Source organism: Pelobates fuscus, chromosome 3 (assembly GCF_036172605.1).
Source record: "Pelobates fuscus isolate aPelFus1 chromosome 3, aPelFus1.pri, whole genome shotgun sequence".
NCBI classification, from domain to species: Eukaryota; Metazoa; Chordata; class Amphibia; order Anura; family Pelobatidae; genus Pelobates; species Pelobates fuscus.
In genome coordinates, this window is record NC_086319.1 from 255,242,392 (window position 1) to 255,269,712 (window position 27,321).

The 27,321-nt window shown below is 39.0% G+C and overlaps 1 protein-coding gene across 1 annotated transcript in view; it reads right to left on the reverse strand.

Moving 5' to 3' along the window:
- The window catches only part of SND1 (staphylococcal nuclease and tudor domain containing 1), a 594,953-nt gene that overhangs the window by 286,029 nt on the left and 281,603 nt on the right, over nt 1-27,321 (reverse strand). Inside the window, exon 15 of the mRNA XM_063448347.1 lies at nt 24,312-24,453. Within this exon, the coding sequence (XP_063304417.1) occupies nt 24,312-24,453 (142 nt within the window). The remainder of the gene's footprint in view (nt 1-24,311; nt 24,454-27,321) is intronic.

The following is a 27,321-nucleotide window of genomic DNA, read 5'->3' on the forward strand; positions in this document are numbered from 1 at the left end:
GAGAAGAATCAGTCCTGCTCGTTCTATTCGAATGAGAGTCTTCTCTCGTTTGCTTTATTCATAAGATACGATATTGTGATTGCAAGAAGAATTTCTGACTTCCAATTACTCAAGCCAGTCCTGATATCAAGGACATGAGGGGAGAGGAGGAAAGCCACACTGAGGAAGAGGAGCTCGGGAAAATATTTTTCTTAAGTGTTAAACTAGAACAAATAACCAGAGGCACAAGCCAAGAATAGTGTGCTAACAGATTCCTTTACACATGAATCCAAGTGGGTTTCATACATTAAACTGATAAGTGTAACTTAATAGTGTGGTGGATTTAAAATGTCCACAGTTCAGAAGCGCCCACCGAGAGAAAGGTGAAGTAAAAAGGACAAAACCAATCATCAGACTGCTTGCCTGGCACACCAATGTCACTCCGCTTATTGTCATTGAAGTCAAATGTATGCAACATTGCCAATGAATCTTACAAAGACTCCCTGTTCAGCTGGTATCTGCTTTATTCATTGATCGCTGCATTGGAAGCCAAACATGAGAGCAACAAGGATATAGAATATATATAGGCCTCTACTGGCCTTTATACAACACCGTAAATAAAAGGTTCATTAAAAGTCTGTCAAGGGCACTATCCTTTTCTTTGTTGTATATTTAAAAAAGATGAACGTTGATGCTTCTGCTTTCTCTCCTTAAATACAGATGAAGTTTCTTAATCTAAGCGTTTTTTCCATCTATTTGTTTTTATCTGGCTTTGTGTACTGTGGAGCTGAGAAAATTGTGCTGGCTTTGTTTAGAAATTGTAAAGAAATGTTCAAACATACATGCTGGGTTTCTGCTCTGTGAAGTGAAATAAACAGTGTCCATTAAATTAACGGGATTGTGAGACTCTTCTGTACCATAGACTTTCCACACATTGCAAAAGTAGTGGGACAATATAGACATCGGCTGATGGGTGAAAAGTTTCAAAAAGAATACATAAAAAAAGAAAATTTGCAATGTATCCATCCATTTTAAAGTTAAGAGCATGTATAAGAGATGGAAAAGATAATCATATTAGTCTTTGGATATGATAGCATGAAGATTATTATTTACAGTGTGTTCAGTAAGAACCCGAGAGTACTTAAAGTGACACTATTGGCACTATAACTAATTCAACTCATTGAATTAGTTATAGTGCATGGAGTCCCCAGGACATACTTGAAAACGAGAAAAATCTCAATGTATCCTGCCTGGTAAACTATTTTATAAATAAATACATTTTATCTCTCTTCAGTGTTAAACCATTTTTGAGCAGTTTAACACTGAAAGAGGGTCCCTGGTTTCCTATAGCCCTGCCTCTACTGGCAGTATGACTACAGCAGTCACTGTGTTTAGCCATACCTATTCATAACAAAAATGGCACTGTGATACACTGACTGTGGTCAGTTAATCTCACCCGCCTATTACTGCTCAGGTTAATTAGCACAAGAGTCATCGGGGTGGAGGGACTGCTGGTAATGCTTGCTTGGTATTAAAACATTAAAAACTATTTAAGCTAATGGAAGGAAGTCGCCAAGATATTTAGACACTATAACCACTTCAATGAAATTAAGCAGTTATGGTGCCTAAAGTGTCCCTTTAATGTTTTTTAACGCGCTTCTAACTATAAGATAAGGCCAGAGACTAATGAGAGTATTTAGACAATTGGGCAGACTAGATGGGCCGAATGGTTCTTATCTGCCGTCACATTCTATGTTTCTATGGCTTTGGTGGTTTGTTTGTTAGGTAATTGGCATCAGTGAAAAATTCTTTCACATGGCCATAGACATTAAAATGATTTAATTTAACTAATTTATATCCTTTCAAATAAGCTGTGCACACAAAAAGAAATTATTTAAAAAACAAAACAACCATGTACAATAAGCTTTGTGCGCTGGTAAAAATATTTTCTCTGGAGATGCGATTTATTTTTTTCCCTGTAGCAGACATATTGAAGGTCATAGCAGAAAAATTGAATCCTTCGACAAATGCTGAACATACAAAGGAAAACAGACACACAGAGCTTTCCTTTTAGAAGTTAAACAATATGAGAGGTTTAAAAAAAATATATATATATATGTTCATTAACATGTTACAGAGCAGATAACCTTGCTCTAATGTACAAAAGTTAGTTTGGAGGCCAGTGATTTATTTTCATGGAACAAATGTTGATCCTAATAAGAGGCTGACCGTTTCAACAAAGGATCCAATATAAGATTAGCTGCATTGGGATAACTATCTCCCTATGGTAGGGATATAGGTACTGTACATTTGGTAAATCTCCTCGCATATACAATATGCCCACTCCCATACCTCTCAATACGGATTACTGTGCCCTATCACATCTTTAGGTAAGTGGTTTCGAAAGCATTCCTCAAGGCACACCTACCAGTCCAGGCTTTAGGGATTACCCGGTTGTGTCAAGGTTTTTCTTTCCCCCTTTTCAAAATGAGTAATCCTAAATCCTGGACTGGTAGGTGTACCTGGAGGACTGCTTTGGAAAGGTGTTTTTGATGCTTTCCACCTGTTTTCACGAACCTTGGCTAACGGAACTGTACTAGTTATCACCAATAATTAGTTTTGATGCCCTTTACAGTTATGTAATGGATAATATTCCATGTATCAATTGCACAAATGGTACTCTGGGTCTCTAAATATAATATTACAATCTAGTTTGTTACGGTTTAAGTCATTCACCTTGCTAGACATTTAAAATCTTGGTAGAAAGAATAATTTATCGTCTTTTAACCCCTTAAGGTCCAAACTTCTGGAATAAAAGGGAATCATGACATGTCACACATGTCATGTGTCCTTAAGGGGTTAAATTGCCTACACCTATTGAGAAACACATCAATTACCTACCCTACCTGAATTTCGTAGATTAACATGTTCCTCCAACAGAGAGACGTCCTTACCAATGCTACACATTAGGCTTTCCATCTTATTCAGTGGCACCAATACCCTCACTCTAAGCTCTTCTGTCAGACTTCAGCGGAGGTTACGGCTCTTTGACCATAATGGAGCCTTGGCTGCTGGTCTCCCATCGAACCTACCGATGAGTCCTTGAAATTCGTAAATAGAGACATGTTGTTTGAACTTGTAAACAACACCATACAAATCACATTTGTGGCTGTACTACTCCCCAATTTCTAACTTGCTGTCAGTTACTTTGTATTTCTCTTCTATGTTCATATAATCTCCTGTTAAATATCGAAAAACTCTAAATAAAGAATATAAAAAAAAAAGGATGCAAGCCAATGTGCTATCTTCCTTGGGCTACTTGTGGTTGGGTCACGATGAGTGTTTTTTTTTGATAAAGGAAATACACGCCCAATTAAACAAGTACAAAATAAAAACCGATTTAAACATGTCCTTCTGGGGGGGTAGTTTGTTGTTAGAGAACAGTTCAAAACTGTGCCAGACAAGTCAGTGTTAGTATCAAGCTTTGTAAGGTACAGTAGGCTGTGAATTTTCAGCTCATAGACCCAGGACACACAATTAGAATAAATTAAAAGACATCCTTTGCAATCTCCAAGGAGTGTTAGATATGTATTCATTAAACAATCTATAGCAAATAGAATGCCTAATTTCAAAATTCAGTGGAAAAAATTACTGATTTGGAAAAATACTTCAATTTTGTTAGTGTCACTGCTTGAAAAAAAATGTGCAACTTGAATTTCAATTCACTACATTTTGGTGTATAGTGAATATAATTATTTAACTCTTGACAGGTATTTTTCGCCAGAGCCATACCCAAAATGAGTTTAGAATTGTTTTACATTTTACACTTTACAGCCTAAACCTGTTTTACCACCACTTATGCTTAAAGGAACAATAAAGCATTGCAAATCAATTACAAACCCATATTGCGTAATTAAGATCAAGGATTAGCATGCGTACGTGCATCGACCTTAACCCCTTAAGGACACATGACGTGTGTGACACGTCATGATTCCTTTTTATTTCAGAAGATTGGTCCTTAAGGGGTTAATCTAGATCTCGGAGGAACACTGGGGAGTGCCGCACATCCAAATGCTTCTCATTGGAAAGCATTTAATTCACTGCTTTGCTATAAGCTGCAACATCACGTGACCGTTTTACTCTGGCGTTGTAAAGAAAACATTTTTAGCCCTTAGAGGTATTTTTAACTCGGCAATAAAAGTATTGCAGTTTCTAAAGGACCACAGCACCCAGACCACTTAATTGAGTGGAAGTGGTTTTGGTGCTAACGATACTTTAAATTTTTCAAATAATTTTGACTATCAATTTTCAAATAATTTCAAACAAACATTTTGGTTATTCTATTTCCTTTATATTATCTAGTAAAGATCAATTTAACGGAAAATACGATTCACTATTTGACAACCCCCCAATAAAATAATAATAAAAAAAAAAAAAACAGCATAATATTCTGGAGGTTTGCCATCCTAACCGTAAGGAAGCCCAAACTCCACGCGCATTTTCAACAGGGGTACAATTTTAGAGGTCATCAGATTGTCAGACATACATTTCACACAGAATCCAAAACAGGAACCAGGGCCTCCGGTACATTTGTCATGGACCGAGCAAGAGCCCGAGACTGAGAAGATTACTTCCTTCCTGCTCTCTTCTCTCCTGCAGAATACTGGTCGTCTGTGAGCACTATGAAGTTACAGTCCCTATGTCCACCGTGAACCCACCACAGCACTCATCCCTCCCTACACCTACCTCAGCATCTATCCCTCCCTGTATCCACCTCAACCACTTCAGCCTCCATGTCCTTCTGCACCCCATCACAGCCCCTATGCCTTTCTGCACCCAATAAAAGTCTACATGTTGGACATACTCTGTGTGTGCCCTGACATTTTTCTACATGAGACAGATACCAAACACAAATCGTTTACCGCATTTCCAGGTGGTCTTTGATATCAGGAATAATTCTAGACATTCAGTCACTCAATGCTAGTAATGGCCAAGGACCATGACTGTGTACTGTACTGCTGTTTCAAGCGGTTTATATGATGATCTGAATGGAAAATGAAACGTTCAAATACTCTCTCCTCTCCAGTCACGAATACAAATAAAATAATTAATTTGGGGCTAATTTAGCCAGTTGAAACTTAAAGATATTTTGCCAGCAAAAGGGTTAAGATGCTTCAAGTGCCACTGTGCAGTGAGGGATTCTGGGAGAGCTTTAGAAATGATCTGGCACAGTGCAGCTGTTGTTCCAATGCAATAGCGAATTTGAAAGGCCGATATCCCACACTCCTCTATTCAGTCTCCCTCAATAAAAGCGCTATTGAGTATTTTGGAAGAAATACAGAATCTATATAAAGCTGGATCACTGCTGACTTTGTCCAAATTGCCTCTCCTCTATTGATTCGCCTTTTTCTTTTTTCTACCAGCTAATTATCTTTGGCTTTATCATTCAGACTGCATGCCTGGTTGTGAGGCCCAACACTAGAAAAATATGATTTTTCTTATGCCTAAGTGAATTTAATATAAATTTGCCAAGCTAAACTGAATCAATCATTAATTTTTATTGCCAGACAAATACAACAAAAATTTATGGTCCGCATAACCTGCTATTATTAATTTCCTTATTAAAAGATAGCAGTGATGTCAGGGAAAATAAAACATAGTAAAGGAATGGTGTTGATAAAATGACACCAATAATAATAACCAATAACACAGAAAACAAGGGACAGGAATGATGCAGGTCCTTGGTTTTACTTTTCGACTTGCCCTCATCTCTAACATGATTCTAGTAACCTTAAAGCAGCAGGGCTAATTTAGGGTTATTATTCAGCTAAAAAAAAAATAAAATAAAAAAATGCATTTTATATTCAGAGGTAAAAAAACAGGTCACACTTAGGAGGACATCTAAATGCCAGAGTAGAGTCATACATTGTGCTGCATCAGGACAAAACGGGCTACAAGACACCAATGATTAAGCCCTTAGCGAGATGTATTGCATATGAGGTATAGGAGTTTTAATTTTACTTGTACTCCGACCCTATTTTTAACCATTCGGTCTATAACTTAGCTCTTCAATTTCTACTAATAAAAACTAATAACATTTTTGTCTGAGGTACCACATTCCTTGGCTAACCAGGAAAGACCAAATCGCAATTCCTGTATAGTAATCTTTAAAATTAGTTCTGAGCTTTATCCATGCACCCGCTTCTCTTTATTTCTGAAGATTTCAAATGCAAATTGAACTGTGAGAGCGACAATGCCGTTTGTTATGAGTTTTCATTTTTCCTTTACAACCATTAACGGTGTATCATTTGTCCTGTCACCATTTTATTGAAACAAATGTTACTGCCATTGAGATCTACATGAAAGGATTTTGTCTCCTGCATTTTTTTTTCTGCCAGCCAGATTTGTAATAGAGTAAAGTCTGCAAACACACACGGTTATGAATTAATGTGCCCAAGACTGTGTGGACATTGCCCACTGGAGTAAAACTGCAGCTTCAACACAAAGGCACATAAAAGGCAAAAAAATGACACCCACAGCAGCAATCTCCTTACCACAACTGATTGCCACTGTGTGTGTCATTTAAGTTCATACATTACACAGAGATGCACAAAGCCCCCTGCAAAACCTAAATGTCTCTCAAAGGAGGCAGCAAAAACACTATATCCTCCACTGCTCATCATCTCCAGGTACAGGCCAAATTGACCCAGCAGGAAACTCTTGATAAGGGAGGAATAGGCGAGCGAGAACAGCATGAAAAACAGCAGAGTAAGACATACCATGATAACCAACACACAAACTCACAACAACCATTTCTCCATACATGCACTGCGTAACGTAAACTGCCTGTCCCTAACCACTCCATGATAGTGAACGCCTATACATAAATGTGTAGAAAAGTGTGATTTGAGTATTACGAATAGGAAGACAATGGTGAACCTGAATTATAAAACATTCTTCATCAACACGTTCACCCACAATAACTCGGCAAAATTTCACAAACAAAATAATTGTCATTGAATAATTTCATTTATGGACAATGAATGATCTGTTGTTGACACTCTGAAAATCTCTCCCTTGCTAAAGGTTACAGGAGTTTCAGGACATCACATGCTTTTAACCTCTTGAATGGACACCAATATTCTGATCATGACCTTATAACATATATTGCTCAGCATCATAAAACCAGTCACCAAGCATGCATGCACTTTAAGGTTTAGATGTTAACATACGGCTAATCGTCCTTAGAGTGTTAATTACATAACTTGTACAGCAATCTTCCCACTATTACCTTTTTTATGAAGCAAAAATCTGTATTTCTAACACAATAGAGTGTCCCCGTACCAAGTTATATTCAGCAGCCCCCCTCACCTCCCCCTTCCATTTGCCATACAAAGAGTATTCACCACTGCTGGCATCCCCACCTCCCTTGATGTCACCAAGGAGGCATCGCTTCATTGACCAATGCTTCTCATATTAAAGCATTTAATCTAGCCATGTAACCAAATTGTAATAAATAAATTAAATTAATAAAAAAAAAAAATCTAGCAGGTGTTAGTAGGACAGACACTAGAGGCATGTTTAAACTTTGAGGTGAACATTGCCCTCTCTTCAACATGGCAGTGTTTTACCATGAAGAGATAAACATACAGGACCACATTAACCAGACTACTTCAATGAGTCCTCCATCCTCCCCCCAGGGAGGGCTAGAGACATCAGCAGATGAGGATTAGGCCTGTGAACTTTTATTATATTATTTACCAAGATGATAACGGCATTTTCTTAAAACACTTTATTGATTTGAATAACCTTTTAAAACCTGAGGTGGAGAAACAACCATAGACCTATATTGAAGGGCTGTTTGAAATAATTACAAGATCGTGAGGCAGGTGGTATGTGCCATATTTAAACATAGAAGATCCATAAAGTTTTACTATAATTCTGTGTTTGATTTTGAAGAGTTAGCCTTTAATTTGTTTATAGAAAGTAAAACTTAACAGCGGTAAAATGAAAAAAGCACTTGTCGCCAAAGAGGAATAAGACACCACAAATGCCACTCATCAATAAGGTCAGTGTTTTGTTTAAGGGATGTGGTACTACACTAGGACAGTGTTGTATCAATTTGTTTGCAGCAATATTATGAGCACTTGTGGACTCTGGTTTCAAAAAAGGAAATGGAAAATAAATAAATAAAATAAAAATAAAAAACACACACACAAACACGTGACCTAGAAACGGTCACTTTATTGCTTTCTACTCCCCAATGACCCATGTTCTTTGCCAGGAACAGCACAAAGCTGTAACAATACGGTAGGCGTTAAATCTTTATAAAGCCAGAAGGGGCACAGACAGGGCAAATAAATATATATATATTATTTTTGCTATTTTTATAGCTCCAACTTATTCCGCGGTGCTTAACAATAGTATAAAAGGGGGGGGGGGGGGGTTGGAGAGAGAGAGGGGGGGGGGAATGTAACAATAAAATGTTACTGGATCTATAGGATGGGTATCAAGGGGAGAGCAAACACGCAAGGTGGGAAGGTATTAGAACTGGAGGTAAGAGTGGAGTGTGACCCTTTAGGAAAGAGCAAGAGACAAGTTTCATACGTTTTCCTGGAGATGGGTTTTGAGAGACTTAAATGATTGAAGACCAAAAGGTGAGTCAGATGGGGATAGACGTGTGTGTGTGTGTATATATATATATATATATATATATATATATATATATATATATATATATATATATATATATAGCTGTCATTTAGAAAAATAATAATAATAATAAATACACACTAGGTTTTGACTTAGCTATAGTACAAGACCTATCTTTATGTAGGAACTGAAATATCTTCCTAGCTGTTTGGACAGCCATATAACCTTATTGTGGGGGATTGCCTACTATCAAAAATATTAGGTTTGCTGCCCCAATAAATTTGGAGCAATACCTATTATGAGCTTCACAGAGAGGATGTGGCAGTGCAAAAATCCTAGAGCATTGTATTCAACACAGATTTCTAGTTAAACATAAAAAGGAAATATGTTTAGTTTGTGTCACTAATAACATTTTGACTACCCACTGGACAAACCACAGGCAGGGGGTACGCCAAGAGCTGGCCGGCTACCAATCTTAGAAAGGTAGGGAGGGCTATTTGCACTTAAAGGGATACTGTAGTCACCAGAATAACTACATCTTAATGTAGTAGTTCTGGTCAGTAATGTCAGTCCCTGCAGGCATTTCCATGCAAACCCTGCCTTTTAAGAGAAAATGCAGTGTTTACATTGCCCCCTATGGAAACCTCCAGTGGCCACTCCTCAGATGGCCACAGAAGGTGTCTCCACACCCTGCCGGTTTTCCATGTTGTAAAGCATTGGATTGGCTGAAATCAAATTCTGATGTCAGCAAGAAGGCGGATCTGAGGCAGGACCAGCGCAGGCAGACCTGCACAGCATTGGAAACAAGGCAGCTCTTCTGTGGAGTGTCACATGGCTCTACACATCCACATTGAAATATAAAACACTTCAGCCACCCTGCTCCCCAAATATGAAATGTAAGTTAAACATTCTGAATAAGTAAAGTGCAGCGACTGAGTGTCAATATTGGGAGGTGTGAAGGCTGGATAAGGGGGATGGGGTGTGACAAAAAGCTGGACCATTCCAGTAACAGAAACATGGCTGATGTTAGTAACATGACAGCCAGTCAGGTCTGTGCATTTAAATTGTTTAAGGACTGCCTTTTGCATGGGTAAAAATGTGCTGCAACAATCAGTGACTCACTGTAGTAATGATGGGTCTGAAATAAGGACATTGGGATACTTTGCAGGAATGGATCCAGTGTACAAATGTCGTTGTGAAGTCTGACATTCGATAAGGAGCAATATAAATTATATATATATATATAATGTATTTGTTTTTATTATCGTTCCCATGCATCTATATTAATTTGCTTACAAATGAGTCTTGAAGCAGAAACACTGCATGTCTTGGTCAGGTCAGAGGTTGGCATATGTAACTGCTGTCAATTTAGAATCCGCCAAAGTGACCATATCATTTTAGAGGGCAGCACTTATTGGCAATTATATGCTAGGATCACAATAAACTGCAGTAAGTACAGCCAGGCAGGCAGCAGAGTGCTGCATTGTGCAAGTCATTTGCTACTAATAAAAGTCGGCCTATTTTTATAGATTTATTTTTAAAGGAATTAGAACTCATTACCCATTTTCTATCATGGACAAAAAGTAACAAAAATGTTTATTGTGCTTGTGTGGTCAAATAGCTCTGTTGCCTGAAAGTACTGTGCGCGAAAGAATCACTAGGTCTGTGCTTCAGAATGTGTTCGTTTGTTAATGGCATAAGAATGAATAAAATCTAATGCAAAGGATGAAACACACAGTTTCTACTTCACGCTTTTGAACCAAGCTTCTCCAGTACTAAATTGAAAAAGGAAAGAAGAAAAAAAAAAAAAAAGAAAAGTGTGGAAAACAATGGATTAAATCACTTACAATGTTACAAATATTTCAACACATGGAAAGTATTGCTAAACTTATTAGATTTGTTTACCTTTCCAGAGTCACACAAGTTAAGCAACAAAAGATTATACAGCAGTCACCTATTGAGGTGTTTCTAACCCAGCCCATACTTTCTGTGGCTGCCCAGTTATAGACCTCCCCCAACGCAGTGCAATGAGAAAGGAGCTAAAACTACAAGGAAATAAGAGGAGATAGTCTGATTGGCAGCCAGGTGGTTGTAACAATTTATAAAAGTTCCCATTTCTATAGAAATCGGCACTCTTTGTAAAATTAAAAGGAGGACACAATCTTCACACATAAAGCACTTCAGCAAGCAAGGATTGTAGAAGCAGGAAGTTGAGCGTAAAAATAGTTTGGCAGTAATATTTATTATTTAACATTACCTTTGACAGCAGCCATTCAGGCATGCACACGCACGCACACATACACACACGTAATATGTTTGCTAATATCAAATGCTTGTAATTTAAATGACCACCTCTTAATAACTAGTTCCAATATTTAATATGTATGGATATATTTTCTCAATGTCGCAAGCTTTTACAGCGTACAGTTTGATAATCTGACTAATTAAAGGGCTATAGTGTTCTAACAGGATGCTGACCTGTAGTAGACGGAATAGCATGCCTTAGGCATAGAACACATTGAAATATCAATACATCTGAACTGAAACAGTATAGTGCTTTCCTTCTATTTGTCTTTCTTAATTTAATAGTGAAGTGAACCAAGCTTTTTTTATACTGTTCCCCAAGTTGGGCTGTCTAATGTACACAGGTAAAGAAAGACGTTGGCGTACAGGGCAAACGGATATGGGGGATTAAACTTCTAAGCAACGGCCATTGGTCCATTGAATCAGTTGCTCCTGCGTAAATTACCTGTGCTTTTAGAATTGCCTGTTACGTGAATTTATCTTTTTGTTAACTTGGCTATATTTTTTTCATATAAAGTTAAACCTGTGATTAGGAAGAACGCAATGATGTTGGTTTCTATGGAAACTGGGATTAAATATAACATCTAGCAACTAAGGAGCAGCCCAGAGCTGTCCATTAGCAGGTACTAAAGCTCCCTCTATTTTACATCTGCAGACAAACCTGCACAAAATCACACAGCACTGCGGAGAGAAGCAGGAATTCCCCACATGAAACATGCATACAGAGGGAGCTCCAAAACTACACATTTCACAAGTATTCGCTGCATAGATTTTCCTTGTCAAAAGAGAGAGAGAGAAAAAAAAAAGTGCTTAAAGGTAAACCCACACTGCAGTCAGCCATTTTATTTTCTGTCCAGAAAAGAAGACATTCAAAAAGGCAGATTCCACATTCATGGAAGAAAACCAGGATAAGACCAAATCTTCCTCTGCAGCAGAATACAGCTCTTAGAAGGCTGGATGACTGTGATGGAAATGTTAGTGAGCTGTATATAGGAAAATTACATTAATCTCAAGTGTTTTAGCGGTCTTCATGTACAAACCTGAGAATACAATCTGCTGGCAGAGATGCGTTTAAAGTGGCAGTCAGATATTTTATTCCCTATAACACGGCACTTTATGAAGTGATCCAACTACACCAATGTCCCTATCACTGTAGAATGTTGCTGCAATCTCAGGATTTCATCGGCTGCTTAAATTACAGGCGTTCAATCTTACACTCTGCAAAAAACTATAGATTATAGATTTGAAGCAAGAGTCATTCAATGAGGAGTATTTTTTGCAATGCAATACGGCCAAAATAATAAGTAAAGAGGAGGGATGTTCACTCCAATCAGGAGAACCCTTTTTAATATTTTGTATAATAAACCATTGTTGATGTCTGCAGTGAGATAACAGTATAGCACAGAATGATACAGTTAAGCAGCAGGGATGAAAAGATGCCAAATAAATTCCTTTAAGAACAGTATTTCCATTAAACTTGCAAAAAATTATCCAACAATACACTGGGCTAAAAAAACATGCAAGGCTCTCTACTCTGCTGAGTGAAACTCATTGGATTCCCCCTCAATTGAATTAGTAGCTTTTCATTTAGCATTCAGATAATGAATGAGTCACACCAGACAGGGAGAAAAATGAGCAAGAGATGAAAAGGTCTGGAGAGGAAGGGAAATGCAGCACTAGGGCTATCTCTACAGACACCTGGTGGTGAGAACTGGACACATACTCCACATATTTCAAGTAGGGATTCAAAGAGTTCCTTAGTTTGACAAATCAATCTAAAGGTATCTATGAGATATAACCGGACACTTTTCAGTAGCCAGCAGGATGTGGCCTGTTAGGAAACTCTTTAAATGCATATTTTAAACTAGAAGCAAATAATACATTAACATGTTCAAAACACAGTTGCTAGTTTTCATGGGATATGTAGTTTAACCCATTGCCTTGAGCGGCACATTCCAGGGGGCGGCAAAAAACACCACTCCCAAATGCCTTGTTTTATGCGGGCCTGATAGCTGACCACCTTTTCAGCCAGTTGTGTTCAAGGAGGGTGGAGAGGGAGCACTGATCTTTGAACTCTTCCTGTTCTTCCTGCCACGAGGGAGCTGAACAAGAGGATCACAGCTCAATCACTGCCTGCCTGCCCAGCAGTCCAGCCAACAGTCAGCCCAACAGTCCCACTGGACCCAAGGTAAAAAATAGATTTTAGTGTTGGAGGAACATGTGAGTGTGTCAGTGAATGTGGGTGGGTGTATGTATCTATCCTAGTGAGTGTGTGTGAGTGATTGTGTGCATATGTCAGTGTGTGTGTCTGTCAGTGTATCAGAGAGTGTGTGGGTGTTTCAGTTTGTTAGTCTTTAACCGGAAGAGGTGTGGCCTTGGCAGGAATGGGTGGGGCAAATTTAATTTAGTGGGTGCCTGAGTTCTATCATGCCTACAGCAGCATACCAGGAACACCTAAAAAAATACACCTCTGGCCACAGTGCCACATAGGAAAAGTGAATTTCTGAATAAGCTATTAACCACACTGCAGCTATCATCAACCTGTTTCACAGCCCTGAATAGTTTTGTGATTTTGGTATTGCTGTTGAAAGTGAAGCTGGCTCAGCCGGCCTGGATATAAACTGGCATCCGAGACAATAAAAAACCCAGAAATGTTAGAAACCTCAGATGTAGAGGGTAGGGAAGTAAATAAAACATCCAATGGTGGGGAGAATGTTTGGCAAACCGTATATCTTTCACCTTTGAACACAAATGGAAAAGCAAGGTTGTGTAAAAACGTATATCTTGGGTTAGCATTTTCAAATACCAGTACTTGAGGGATAAAAGGGTAGTGTGGTACCACACAGCATACACTTGGGGAATGAATAGACTATGCAGAGTTTGTCTGTAACATACTTCCTGCAAGACAATGTGGATTCCGTAATGTCGTATGATGAAAGGGAACTCTACATTAGCTTTTCTTACAAGAGGTTAATTGCTCTGTATCATGTTTTCTTAACAAGGCCAATTCTTTGCAGAATAAACGTGACTCACTGCAGAGAACCAAAAACATTTCAGATAGTCCCCTTAAACTGAATTTGCATAAAAATGCAATCCAATTATAGAAAGCAAAAGGAATTTGTGAGTATCATCAGACCTTATAATTGCTTAATTAAGGATGGAACACAGGGAACACAATCACACCAGCGTCTGGCTGATTCATTAGCACCACAGCCATGGCAGTACAAAGTTCTGCCCTAAAACATACATCTTCTATTTGTGTCATTTTCTGTGGCAAAATCAATAGGTTTGCCACTTTGCAGTGCAAATGTATGGGTGCAATATACTGATAGCTTCTCTAAAAGGAAGTTCCTAGAAGTTCAAACACATGAGGTATTTGCATACGTACAAGTGTGGACGACACCTCAATATCTGTGTAATAACACTCTGACAAGCACTTGTGCTTGAATGGAAACACTGGTCTCTGGGAATAAAAGGCAAGCTGGTCTATATGCTCATGCTCTTTTCACTACCTCGATTAAAACCTACTGGACTTGGATTTATGGGAATTTTTAAGGGATTGTGCCTTGACACTTCTGAGATCGGATGGTCCACTACTCCTACTTCTCTACATGGACACTGGCCTATGAAGCATTGGCCTCTTCGAGGCAAGACTATGGTTTTCATGTTTGACTGACTGCATCCAACCATCTGTGGAAGGCATAATTTGCTTCCCCTTAATGCATTCCCTTATGCACCTGCTAAGGCAATAGAAACATTTAAACAAAAAAATGCTACCACAAATTAAAAAGAACTAAGTGGCACAAAGATTTCATATTTGTGAAATGTGGAAGAAAAACAAGCAAAGTCTTTAAAACAATCAGGTAAAAGGACTTTAAAGTGTTAATGTGGTTCCCTCTATCCCACTCCAATAAATTCCCTCTGCAGCTGATTGAACAAATCACCAAGTCTCTGCTCCTCCATCCTTCCCGTGTGCCCAGAGGGGAGCTATGAGCATGCAGAAATGAGTAAATAGCTGCACAGCAAAAAGAAAAACACACACAACTACAATCTAGTTGGCAGCTGGGCGCCAGGACAGCAGAAATGTGTTATACACAGGAGGAGGGAAAGAGGGAGGGTATGGGTGGAGGAAAGATGAAAAGCATCAGGCTTTTAGTGGGAGATGGAGGAAAACAAAATATAACTAGATGGAAGAGGGAGTGAAGGTGGAAAGAAGACAGGATATGGGTGGGAATGTGGGAATTTAAATGGGATTACAGCAAATAATAAAGTGATCCAGTGCCATTTATTTATTCCCCATCTAATAAGGGCATGTCCCTGATAGACAGCAATGCTGCGTGGAATTACCAAAAACCTGCTTGATGATGTTGGTCCTTTTCCGATCTTGGTTTTAACCCCTTAAGGACACATGACATGTGTGACATGTCATGATTCCCTTATTTTCCAGAAGTTTGGTCCTTAAGGGGTTAAACAAGCAGTCTTCACAAGCATACTGGCAGTCTATTAAGCCGCCCTACTTTTGCTGCACAGAGCACCACACCTAAAGTACTTAGCCTTCATTCTCTAAAGTTGACGTGGACAGCTTGACCACTCCCATACATAGTACAAAAGTCTTCCAATGAAATCTGGGATCACTAAATTAGGATTAGTCCGTCTGTGTAACATTGCTTTAACAACCATTACTTATATTTTACTTTTTCTGCTGGTCTCATTCATAATACTTTTTAAACATAAAGCCAGCTAACAAACTATACCCGTGGCAAACAAACATGTTTTACTGGCCTCAAAGTCGAGTCTGCCCTGACAGGAATCCAAGGTCTAACCTGAGCCATGAAACAGTAAGGTTTGCAGAACAAGTAGTAAGTTTTTAATTCTGACATTCATAAACTACTTAAAGAATACTGTAAGCAAATAATTGTAATATTATGGTTCTTGACATGGAATGGTGAGCATGTCAATTCATTCATGCTTCCATGACCAGAAGATCCAATAACAGACCACTGAAATAACTAGATGTACAAATAAAAGATGTAAATGTGAATAGGCCAAACTATATTCACTTACACAATCAATTTATGGTTTTATCAGGTTTAATAAATATGGACAGTAAATCGTGGAGATCAATGTACCAGAACCATCTCAAACACTAACATTCTGTGCTACTCAAACTTAAATAAAGCTTGTGCCATTAATATTTTATATTACCTGTCAATTTCCCGGTTTTGATGTGCAGACAAAATATTTTTTCTACTACTAAAATGGCCAGACCATCTGAAGAACTTCAGATCCTTGCTTTAGGTTTCTTATCTCTCTGTGTATAAACCCTCCAAATACAATCTGTGTGACAGCATTGCATAGAGGATGACATGTCTTAGATCCCTTTATATTGCATCTATTAAGGAATCAAAAGAGGAATGATTCAACAATTAGGACATCAACTTCCAATCAGATTACTCTAGTATATTTTGTGCAGAGACCTCGCTTCCTTGTCAGCCACGTTATAAAGTAAATCTCCAACAAATTAGTCACAGAGCATGAGATTACACCCGGCTGCCTGGATCTGTGTAAGACTGATGTGTATTGAGCATTGTTACCAGGAAACGCCACCATTTCTCTCAGGCTTGCCAAGAGCAATCTCACATGACATCTTTAAATCACAGTCAAATTCATAGATGCGAATGAGGCGGTTTTCCAAGAAAAAGGGCAATGAATGAGCAAAACATACTGATATCCCCCTTCTAATCTGGAGAATGCTGAGAATGCCTTTCACTGGCCACCTGTTGCATATACAATATTCACATTATGCTACTACAAAGGTGGCAAAAAGGTAACCCTTTAGCCTCTGTAAAAGTGTATCTCCATTACGGCTTTGTCAGCCTTAGACGACATTCATTTTATGCATTAAAAATATACATACATATGTACATTTTTAATCACTAGCAGAAGGTAAATCATTTCAATTTCAAGGGCTTCTGGTTTTGGTCTATTTAAAACAATAATTGTTATTAATTTAAGGGATACGTAGTTAAACTTCCAGCTGTAATTCCAATGAAATGTAATGAGTGTACCTGTTAAATAACCTGACAGCAGTCAGGTTATTTTGTTCTTGCTCACACAGAATTAGACTTTCTTTTGTATGCGCATACCCAAGTTCAGGTTGGCAATCCCATCTGATGGACAAATCAGACAGTTCTGCACATATGCAATGAATCTGTGATTGTGTGTGTGTATGTTATGCAAAGGTTAAACACTGACCTTTCATGCGTTTCATTTTATGTGCTTTAATTAATAGAATTCCTAAGTCTGATTGAGATCTGGGGATTTTGGAGGCCAAGGCAACATTTCTTAAACTGAGTCATGTTATTCAAACAAGCTCGTGAAGCAGGTAACTCCTCCCCTAGAGATTCCATCAGCACAAACACGGGCTTTTAACAGTCCTGAGAAGCAAGCTGCTTTCCTGTAATAAAATATCCATACAATAAAAATAAAAAGAGTAGTACATACCAAAATGAGGATATTTCCTCCCCACACATCCCATGCTATTTAGTAATGAAAGCAGGTTCGGATGTGTTTTTAATACAAGTGAGCAATGTGCAGATTGAGGAGGCATGTGGCACTGTGCAAGCCGTCAGTGCACATCGTCACCTGTAAGAGGTTTAAAGAACGAGAATGCTTTTGCTCTCGCCTAAGAGCAAGATATCCTTGCCCGGCATTCACTACAGTTCATGAGTAAACCTGTCAACACTATACACAGCTAAGAAAGGGAGGTGTGACCAGGGGGTGAAGACTATTTAGCTATCTTTTACTCGGCTCAATGATCCTCTAAAGCTAGACCATTTTTCTAGTAACTGAAAATATAACTTCGAGGAAAACATATTTTACTTGCACAAACACATTTCTAAAGACATGTAATTGAACTTAATGACATTTTGCTTTAAGTACTATTGATGTACAGGCTCTGGTATACCCTCCTGTACACAGACAATGCAGGGCTCTCTGAAATAAGGGAAAGCGGAAATGGGTCCCACAGGAGGTAATTTTGGAGTTATGCACAAGTTTCGGGGAAAAAAAGAAGAGGGGAAAAACATTCCATTTCTCTTACTAGTAAAGAAGAGCATAACATAGAAGCTATATGATTTCTTGAAACATTAAGGCAATGATATGTATAAAAAGGAAGAACTGCAAATGGTGCTTTTAAATGTAATATTTACAGACACGTTGTTTAGGAGTAGGATGGTGCATAAATTGACTAACCTTTTTTAAAATTAGATGTAACTTGCCTCTATAGACTATGAAGAAGCCTGTCATTAAGACAGCAAACAGTGCACGACCCTTTCAATGCAAGAGGTTACTTACTAAGCAGTGAGTGTTCGTGCCATCTTAGATTAAATAAATGTGATTAGAATATTCTTTTGCCATGTCCTAGAGAGTGAAAAAGCTTCTTTTGATGCAGACATTATCACAAAGTGAAAGTATCTTAATCCTATTGCTATTAGAAATGTAGTTCGTACTCAACATACAATACACAGTGAGAGAATTCCAATGCTTTATTTTCTCAAACATTTATGATGCTAACTGAACATTATTCTATTTAGTACAAAAAAGGGTTGGGAAAAAAATTTTTTTGTACTAAATAGAATAATGCTCAATTAGCATTATTTTATCAGTCCCCACTACAAAAACTCTCAAAGAGCAGTTTAAACTAAGCTTTTACTTCCCTTAATCCAGCGCCGGGTGTGCTCACGGTGCACCCCCGTGTGATGTTACTTCTCAGAGAAGCTTTTGATTGGGTGATTTAACAGCCTCTGAGACCACAAGGATATGAAGGGAAGGAGGGAAGACAGGATTAAAAAATATAAAGCAGTACAGTGGACAGGGTAGGAGGTAAAGACATGAGCTATCCCTTGTAGGCAGTTATGTCTGTCGGCAGAGTGGAAGCTGAAACACTGCCCATTCAGGTTCTTATCACCATGACCACTTCAAATCATTGCTTGAAGTAGCCCGTTAAATGAGTACACCATTAGAGACGTACAGCATCGTGAGTTGCTTAAAATGCTATATCACAAGCAAGAATTCCAAAAGGCAGACCTGGCATGTTACACAAAGATTTTGTGTGACACAAACTGCACACAGTCCTCCCGATCACCCAACAGACCAACCCTGCCATCTGGTGTCAGCAGTGCTGCAGATAAACTGGAAGTCATGGCACTTAGGGCCATGCTTAGCACATGCCCAGACCTCTATCCTATCAGCCTGGTGGATATAAACACCAAGATGAAACATCCATTTAAAGCTGAAAATCGTATTTGTGACTAACTGCATCACAGATACGTCACATCAAACCAAACCTCTCCCAATTTCAGATCTGCAAAATGTTGTTGGCTTTGAAGCTGATTAAAACGCAATCCAGTAATTCTCCCGTACTGCCAAGAGGCAAAGTATTTAACAGAGTTTAATATTCTAGGATATGCCCATGAGACAGAGTTTACATTTACTTTGAAAGCAGGAGCTGTGCATGAAGCTGACATACAGATATATTGGTATTAAAGTACAGTTTATCAGTTTCCTTAAGTTTACAGCAATCAAATATTGCAACGTGATAAAGCAAAACTTTTAATTCGATACACATCACGCTCAGCATGATAAAGCTGGATGATCATCCTGACAAGTCCCTGTTTGTGTACAAGTCCCAAGGCAGTTAATGTTTTAAATAACGGAGAATGGAAGCAGAGATAAGAGAATTCTCTTCCTGGAACGCAAAGTGGTTTTTGATCCTGTAAATAAACTATACTGATTAGACAGTCAGCGGGAGAGAAACAACAATGTTTTATTCCTCTCCTCAACAGGCTGAAAATGATACGAGGGTAAGCCACAGGTCACTTGGTCATGGCTGGTTGGGAAATATTAAATGCACATAAAAACACAGCAAGGGAGAAAATGGCCTCCCCAAACAATTTGTGTGTATTAAGACTAACAGTTTAGATCTCTCTAGTCAGAAAATCTTTATATGCATGGCATTTTTATTTCTATGAAAGGAATAAAGAAGTAGAACTAGGATGTGTTTTGGATTATGCCGAGTGGGGGGGCTGTTCCCATTCAGCTTAGTCCCTTAATAATATGTAAGCTATCTCACTGTTAAAAATATCTGTATACTGGGAATTTGAAAAATTAGGAATCAAAACTAGAGATATATTAAAATCAAAAATATGTGAAGCATGTTACTTACCGTATAGTAAACTTTAAAGTGTGAGGTTATAGAACATTTTTTTTTTTTTTATAATTTGTAATTTATTAGAGTTTTAAGGCTCAAAATACTTCTGTTTCGCAGTACATAAAAGAAATAACATACTATAGTGACGTAAAAGCAATAACACGATATATTGACATCCGATGGCACTGGTGTCATCAGTCGTCTGTGTGTGACCGATGTGGGTCCTGGGGCATGCGTCAGCCTAACTATCCTCGCTGATTGCCTACACGTTAAGTTGGGGTCTGGTTGGCTGTAGACCCCCCATATTGTCTAGTTATCCTAAACGTGTATTTGCAGAGAGAAAGCTCCTGGTGTGGTAATTGTCACCAGTATGTGTGGTCCCAATTATGTCTTTTGTAGTTCAAAGTCTCTCTGTCTTCCTTTGGTGTCTCTACTACAGTCGCTACCCCAGTATCTTCCCGTCACCTGTGATCACAATCCCCCTAGCCGTATTCAGGGATATCGTCTGGCACTGCGTGAGTTGCGCCACGAATATACATTGTACTATGTCGCCTGGCTTTCATGTGTACTCAGCCAGACTTTATTACTGGCACGGAGTGCCCTGAATTTAGACAATAGGCCCTGGGACCTGACCCTGTGTGTAGACAGTAACTGGTAGTCAAGAGGTACCTAGCCACCACTGAACATGTTAACAACCGATTAAAACAAAATAATGTAAAACAGAACAAAATATAAATTGACCTACAAGGTACGCATTTGGTATACATTTGGTGCGTGCATGGGATGATGTGCCTATGGTGTGGTATGTGTGGGGCATTTCAGGGTGATGTTCGAGGGATGGAGGTGGGGAAGAGTGGGTGCTAGGGGGAGGGTGGAGGCTAATTTAGCCCTAGTTGTGTGCGAGTTAGCTATAGTTTGGGCTTTCATTTTGGCATTGTTGGAGCTAGCCCGCTTTTGTGTGCCTGTTTTGCCCTAGTCTCTCCGCCTCTGTGCAGTCATGGCCCCAGTGGGAAGGTTTAGCTTCTGGAAGAACGCCGCTCGGTCGTCCACAGAGGTCAGGGCGTGTAGCTGGTCCCCTCTTTGGACCTGCAGTGAGCCGCGCCCCTCTCCCCTCCCCCCAGCGGTAACGGATTGATGCCTCCTGGAGCTGTTTAGTTATTGGTTCAGGTTGCCTCCGGACCAAATGGGATGTATTGAATTTAGACACTGTGTGACCCTCAAGTTGGATATTGTTTAAGTCTCTGGAGCGTGCTAAGATGGCGGTATGGACCGACACATCCCTAGTCACGACTATAATGTCCCTAAGAGCGTCGCCTGGGGCAGCTGCAGCCTTCCACATCTGGAATGTAGAGAGAACTGTCCCTGGTTCCGTGCTGCCTTTGACACCCATTGTCGTGAGTAGCCTCTGTATATGGGCAGCAGGTCATCACCGCTGATGCTTTCCGGGATGCCTCGGAGGCGGGCATTTCTCTTTCTGTGCCTTGCTTTCAGTGTTGTTGGACCTGTTGGGAGATTTCCATTATTTGGGCTTGAGTGGTCTGTAGGGTGTTTTTTTACTGTCGCCTTCTTTGGCGTCGAGTGCTGTGACTCTTTGCTGCAGGGCCCCCATCTCCTTGCGGGTTTCTCGGAGGTCGGCCTTCCAAACCTCCCTCATTTCCATCAGGAGATCTCTGATGTCCATCTTTGTCACTGGGGATAAATCCTCTTCTGATTCAGAGTCTCGATAGTGGGCCTCCGCTGCAGGTGAGGTAATGCTCTCCCTGTCGTCGTGGGAACTCACTGAGGCCTCCACCTCGCTGTGCACATCTGGCACCATTTTGGTCTGAGCCAGTGGTGCAGGCCCTTCAAATGAGAGCCAAATGTCTGCTAATTTAGACGTCTCTGGCAGGCAGATTTTTATTTTATTTTTTCGCCCCATTTGGTCTCTTTCGGGGATAGTGTGGTTTTGGGCTCTGTTAGGGAGCCAAATCGTTTTTTTCAGGCCGTGTTTGTCCCAGGTTGGGATGGAGCTCCACATGTACACGTCTGGTCTGGTAGCTGGTCGCCCACGCCCCCTATAGAACAACTTGTAAAGAATCCAACATACAACATAATATAGCATTTATAGGTAAAGATTTAGTGAAGCACATTTATATCCTCAATATTTATATTAGTATTATGTTGTTGCACTATATGTACACTGCCTTATACACTATCCAAATCTGCATTTGGTCCATGCCATTGCCAAAATCATCCCAGCTTCCAAAGAACATCAAAGCACCATAACCAATTAATCCTGGTCATAGCACCAGGAGTGCAATACCTATTTCCATAGTAAGAAGTCAAACTGTTCAAGCAGGGTCGGACTATTTACCTGGGTACCACTAGGTGCTTGCACCACATCTGGACTGTCAGCTTTACTATTTTATTTCTAACAAAATATGCCCTTAATACAGAGATTTATTTCAAGGGCAATATGTTGCTAAAAACAGATTCTCTCTCTTTTTTTTTAAGGTTCCATGGAAATGCAAGTACAGGAAATTATGCAATTATTTCTCACTTCAAATAAAGAACCACATCAAATTCAGAACCCATCCACAGTGTTTTAATAAGTGAATTGGAATAGTACTTACACAATAATGACATTTCTATATCCAACTGCTGTCACACAAGCACAGGTGGTAAATAACACCAGCTCACAGACTTACAAAGGAAGAGAATCTTATTACAAAAATAGGTTGTAGCATAGAACCAGTGCACATGGTGCTTGCTTTCTAAGCCAATGAGCAGCACCTCAGGGCACAGCTCAAACTATGTGCATTGCCATATGGTTATTTCAACCTTATATTTATCCCCAAGCGATCCCTAATGTCTGCACACTCCGACCTTAGTAGTACATTCCACTGCACACCAGTCATCTTTGAAAAGGTACATTTGCATAAAAAGGAAAAAATATAAAACATGGAAATATAAGCAAAAAATTGCCTAGAACAGTCCTCATATGCACCATATAGTATGTGAAGGTTGATAACAACATGCTTATATAGTATGTGAAGGTTGATAACAACATGCTCTGTGATCCTAGCCTGTCATAATATACAATAAATGCCACTGGGAAAAAAATTATGTAAAATGTACGACAGAAGCTAGGAAAATCTGATAAAAAGTACGGCACCTGTGAAAAGGGGGAAAAATTACATAGAAAGAGCTACAGAATCTGTTGGCGTTATATAAACGGCAATAATAAGTGACCCAAGGAAGGACAGAAATGCCCTGAACGCGTTTAACGCCTAGCACAGTTCTTTCTCAAAACGCTGTGCCAGGCGTGAAATGCGTTCAGGGCATTTCAGATAAGTTTTTCTATTGGTTACTAAGGACAGCAGCAAGGATGTGTTTGTTAAATTGTATTCACATGATATGCATCTAATAACTGGCAAAGATATTCCATGAGATCGTAGCTGCAGCAATCTGTTTGATTATTTAAATCTTATATGACTTAACACAGCGTGACACTCCTTTTACGCCAAATCATGGAAAATGGTATTATGTTTCTCTTTCACTGTGAGCCTGTGGTCAAAAACTCTCACTCACTACTGTTACATCAATAATAAAAAGCAAGTCTGGACTTCCGATTTTTACATCCTTCAGTCTTCTTTTTCCATATATTGCGATATAGCTTCAAACTCAATCCTAATGGCATGCAATCTGCCCCATTTAACAGATGCTTGATACATTTCCCCATTTTGTCCATTAGTCCCCTTCCTTAGAAACCCATCTATGATGTGAATTTTTGTGACAGTATAGTATTACTTTGTAAGCAGGTAGAAAATCAATTAAAAAAATGGCATGCAATATTTTTCACTGGAGAACACATATGTGCACCACACAATAAAGAAGATTATTTCTCCTTCAAACGTCAATTTTTTTTGCTAGTTTACATTGTTTTGTGTTCCAAGTCTCTTGGGAAGTCTCATCATTTTAACCTTTTCTTATGTTGCATAAAAACACAACCATAATTTAATCTTCTAATGAAACACATACTGCATGCAAAAAGTCACTAACTGGACAGCAAAAATATATCAGAAAAGATCATGTTTCTACCAATATGTAGGACAGGTAAACTGCCAGCTACCAACTAGGTGGGTTTAATTGTTGTAAAGGATTACATCTTATCATTTCAACTTACCAGCAAGGAGAAATGTGATAAGGCAGGTTTCCTTTGGCATGTAAAGCTTGAGCCTAGATCCACTGAATACATACTCTACAATGGCTTCAGAGCGCCCGGCCCTCTGCAGGAATGGCAGGAACTGTTTTGCCTTTTGAGTGTCCTGGAAGTAGAAAGGTAAATTGAGAGTTTATTTACAGATCACTTACAGGTAGCAGAATCAATCTAGCATCTACCCATATGAATCAGAAAAAAGGAAAATCAACTTAAAATCCACTTTCCATTTTGGTAAAAAAAAAGGTCCAAACATAAAATATGAACATTTTAAATATATAATTTATTTATTTTTGGTGCTCAAGGTATTGAATGATTGAGCCTTCCAAAATATTAATTGAACAAAGTATGATGAAAACTACACTGGCTGGGGCACATTAACACTTAGGGGGGAAAAAAGCATTTTTTTTCACAAAACAATTGCGAATTTTATGATTGTGAGTTCACTTTGCATGTAAAGTTGTGCCTTGGTGTCTCTGCCATAATACTACAGAGCTGACTGGGAGACACTAAATCTTACATTAAATTAATACTTTATTACGGCGTTCTTGCCAGACAAGGCACGGATATCAAAAATTAATGCACATTAGCAAATGAAATTTTAACAAGCCAGTAGTCTGCCTTGCTTTTGTCTAGCATTGTGCTCCTGTTTGCGTTGCCTTCTGCTACAATTGAAACATTTAGAGGATGATACATCTCCATGTGGAGTTGAGCAATAAGCGAACAGCACAAATTTTTCAACAATCTGGCAATTCAAGTTCTAGTGGCTTATTCCCTTTTATTGCGGAACAAGCAAAAAAAACAAATGCATTAAATAAAAATAAAAACAAGAGCTGTCAATTCCTGATCAATAGAAAGCTTAATACTGGGAGATTGGCAAAACAGGGCTCATCAATTCCAAGAATTATAAAGCAAGAAGAAATCCAAGTCTCAGAATTTATAGTCCTATTTCACAGAACTGACTTTGCCCCCAAGACACATGCTAGCTTTATGTCAGAGGGAGAATCTGCGTTCCAGGCTACATATCACAGATAAACACAGCAGCGGCAAAAATAGTTGTAAATATTCTACAAGCATAGCTTTGTCCTTTGACATGCGTCTGCACTTTCTGTACCTGCACTTGTAAAACAGGAGTTATCAGCTCCTCCTCAGGGATGCCTGACAGTGCAAGTTTACACTATTATCCATTAACCGCAGGTGGATTAAATGGATAGTCCAAGCACACGTTTGTGTTTCATGTCAATAAATGTGTAAAAGATAGCTCCCCACCTTCGCTCTTCTAAAACCAAAGGCACATCCCCATGCCTTGCACGTTAGTTTTATTTTGTAATGAAAGAACAATCTTTACATCAGTCTTTTACAGGTTGTCTTATAGAAATGAATGGCATTTTCTCACTATAAGCATTCATTTATGTGAATGGACAGCTTTAATGAGTAAGTGAGAAATTCACATCCATGTTAATGCATGTCATGGATGCATGTGCAGAATTTCTCCCATTGATTTCAATATCTAACTAAGGATTGGTTAACCCATTTCCTATCTTCAATTATAGTCTATACATTCACATTTTATAAAAGCACCTCCTAACGGAGAAGTATACTGCAGAGTCTAGTCAATAGTACATCTGAACATTTTGAATAACGGACCACTCTAGCTACAGTATGTGTTAAAGAAAGGGGGAATGTCTAAAGGTTATTTTACACAATTAACTAAAAATGGGTGAATACAAGTCCACCAACTTGACACATTAGTAAAGGTCTATGGAATGGGTCGTAAAAGTGAATATTGTCACTGTCTCTAGCAATGATTATTACATCAAACCTGTGTACATTGGAGCCAACAAATTGTGGTCTTGCTAGAGTAGCTTTATTAATTTCAGTTTATGAAAGGTATTATTTTAATGTTTTTTCTATTAAAGCTCATTCCCTCCCCTTCACACAACTTTCTGATGAGCTACTATATACTATATACTATATATATATACTATATATATATATATATATATATATATATATATATATATATATATATATATATATATATGTTTGTCTCTAAAACTTCACATTCAGAAACGTCTATTGTTGTTGGTGATCTGGTTTCCCTACAATTGACATCACTTGACTTGAATCACTTTGCTGACTTACTGTGATGTTGGATGTGATGGTACAGTTATTGAGGCATACAATGGACACCTACACCTTAAAGCGGCACTGAGATGCCAAACTTACCTTTCTTTAATCGAATCCTCTTCTCTCCCACTGTTAGTATCTGTTCTTCATTTCTCCCTGTGTGCTCTAGTTTTCTTTGATACATAAGACAAAGTGGGGACTATTTTGTCTTATGATGGTTTCCTATGCCTGACCAGCGGAACAGCAAAGTGTGCTTCATTTCCAGTGGTCAGAGCAAATCAACTTTGATTGTGATCTTGTGATGCTTCCTGTCAGTATTCCCGAATGTCCTGTCATTTAGACAAAATGCCGGGGAAACTACCGAATTTCGTCCTAATAGAATGAGAACAGTTTCGCAATTCAGGACTTCGTTTGGATCGGAATTTCATTTGAATGAATCAAACTCCAATCCTATGTGTGCCTATCTTGCAGCCGCGTAGTAGATAACTCCCTAATTCCCACGGTACTAGGGAGTTATCTGCCAAAAAGGCTGAAAGACCTCAGATTACTTAGGATTAGTAAATTCTGCCCATACTCGCTATACCGTGAGATGGGGCATGTCTAGTAAACAGTGGCTGCTCACTGTAAAAACAAAACAAAAAAAACAAAACTCTAGTGTCCCCCCCCCCTCCTGAGCTGTGCAAGTTGGGGCTCTTAAACTGAATGGGGGACCTATTGCGGGGGGGGGGGAAGGAGGCCCTAAATAACAATATGGGGGGGGGACCTATGGTCCTCCCCCCCCAGCCCACATCCATGAGCGGCGGGTGGGGGCCCTAAGTGAAAATGTTAACCTCCCCCAAGGCCCTAG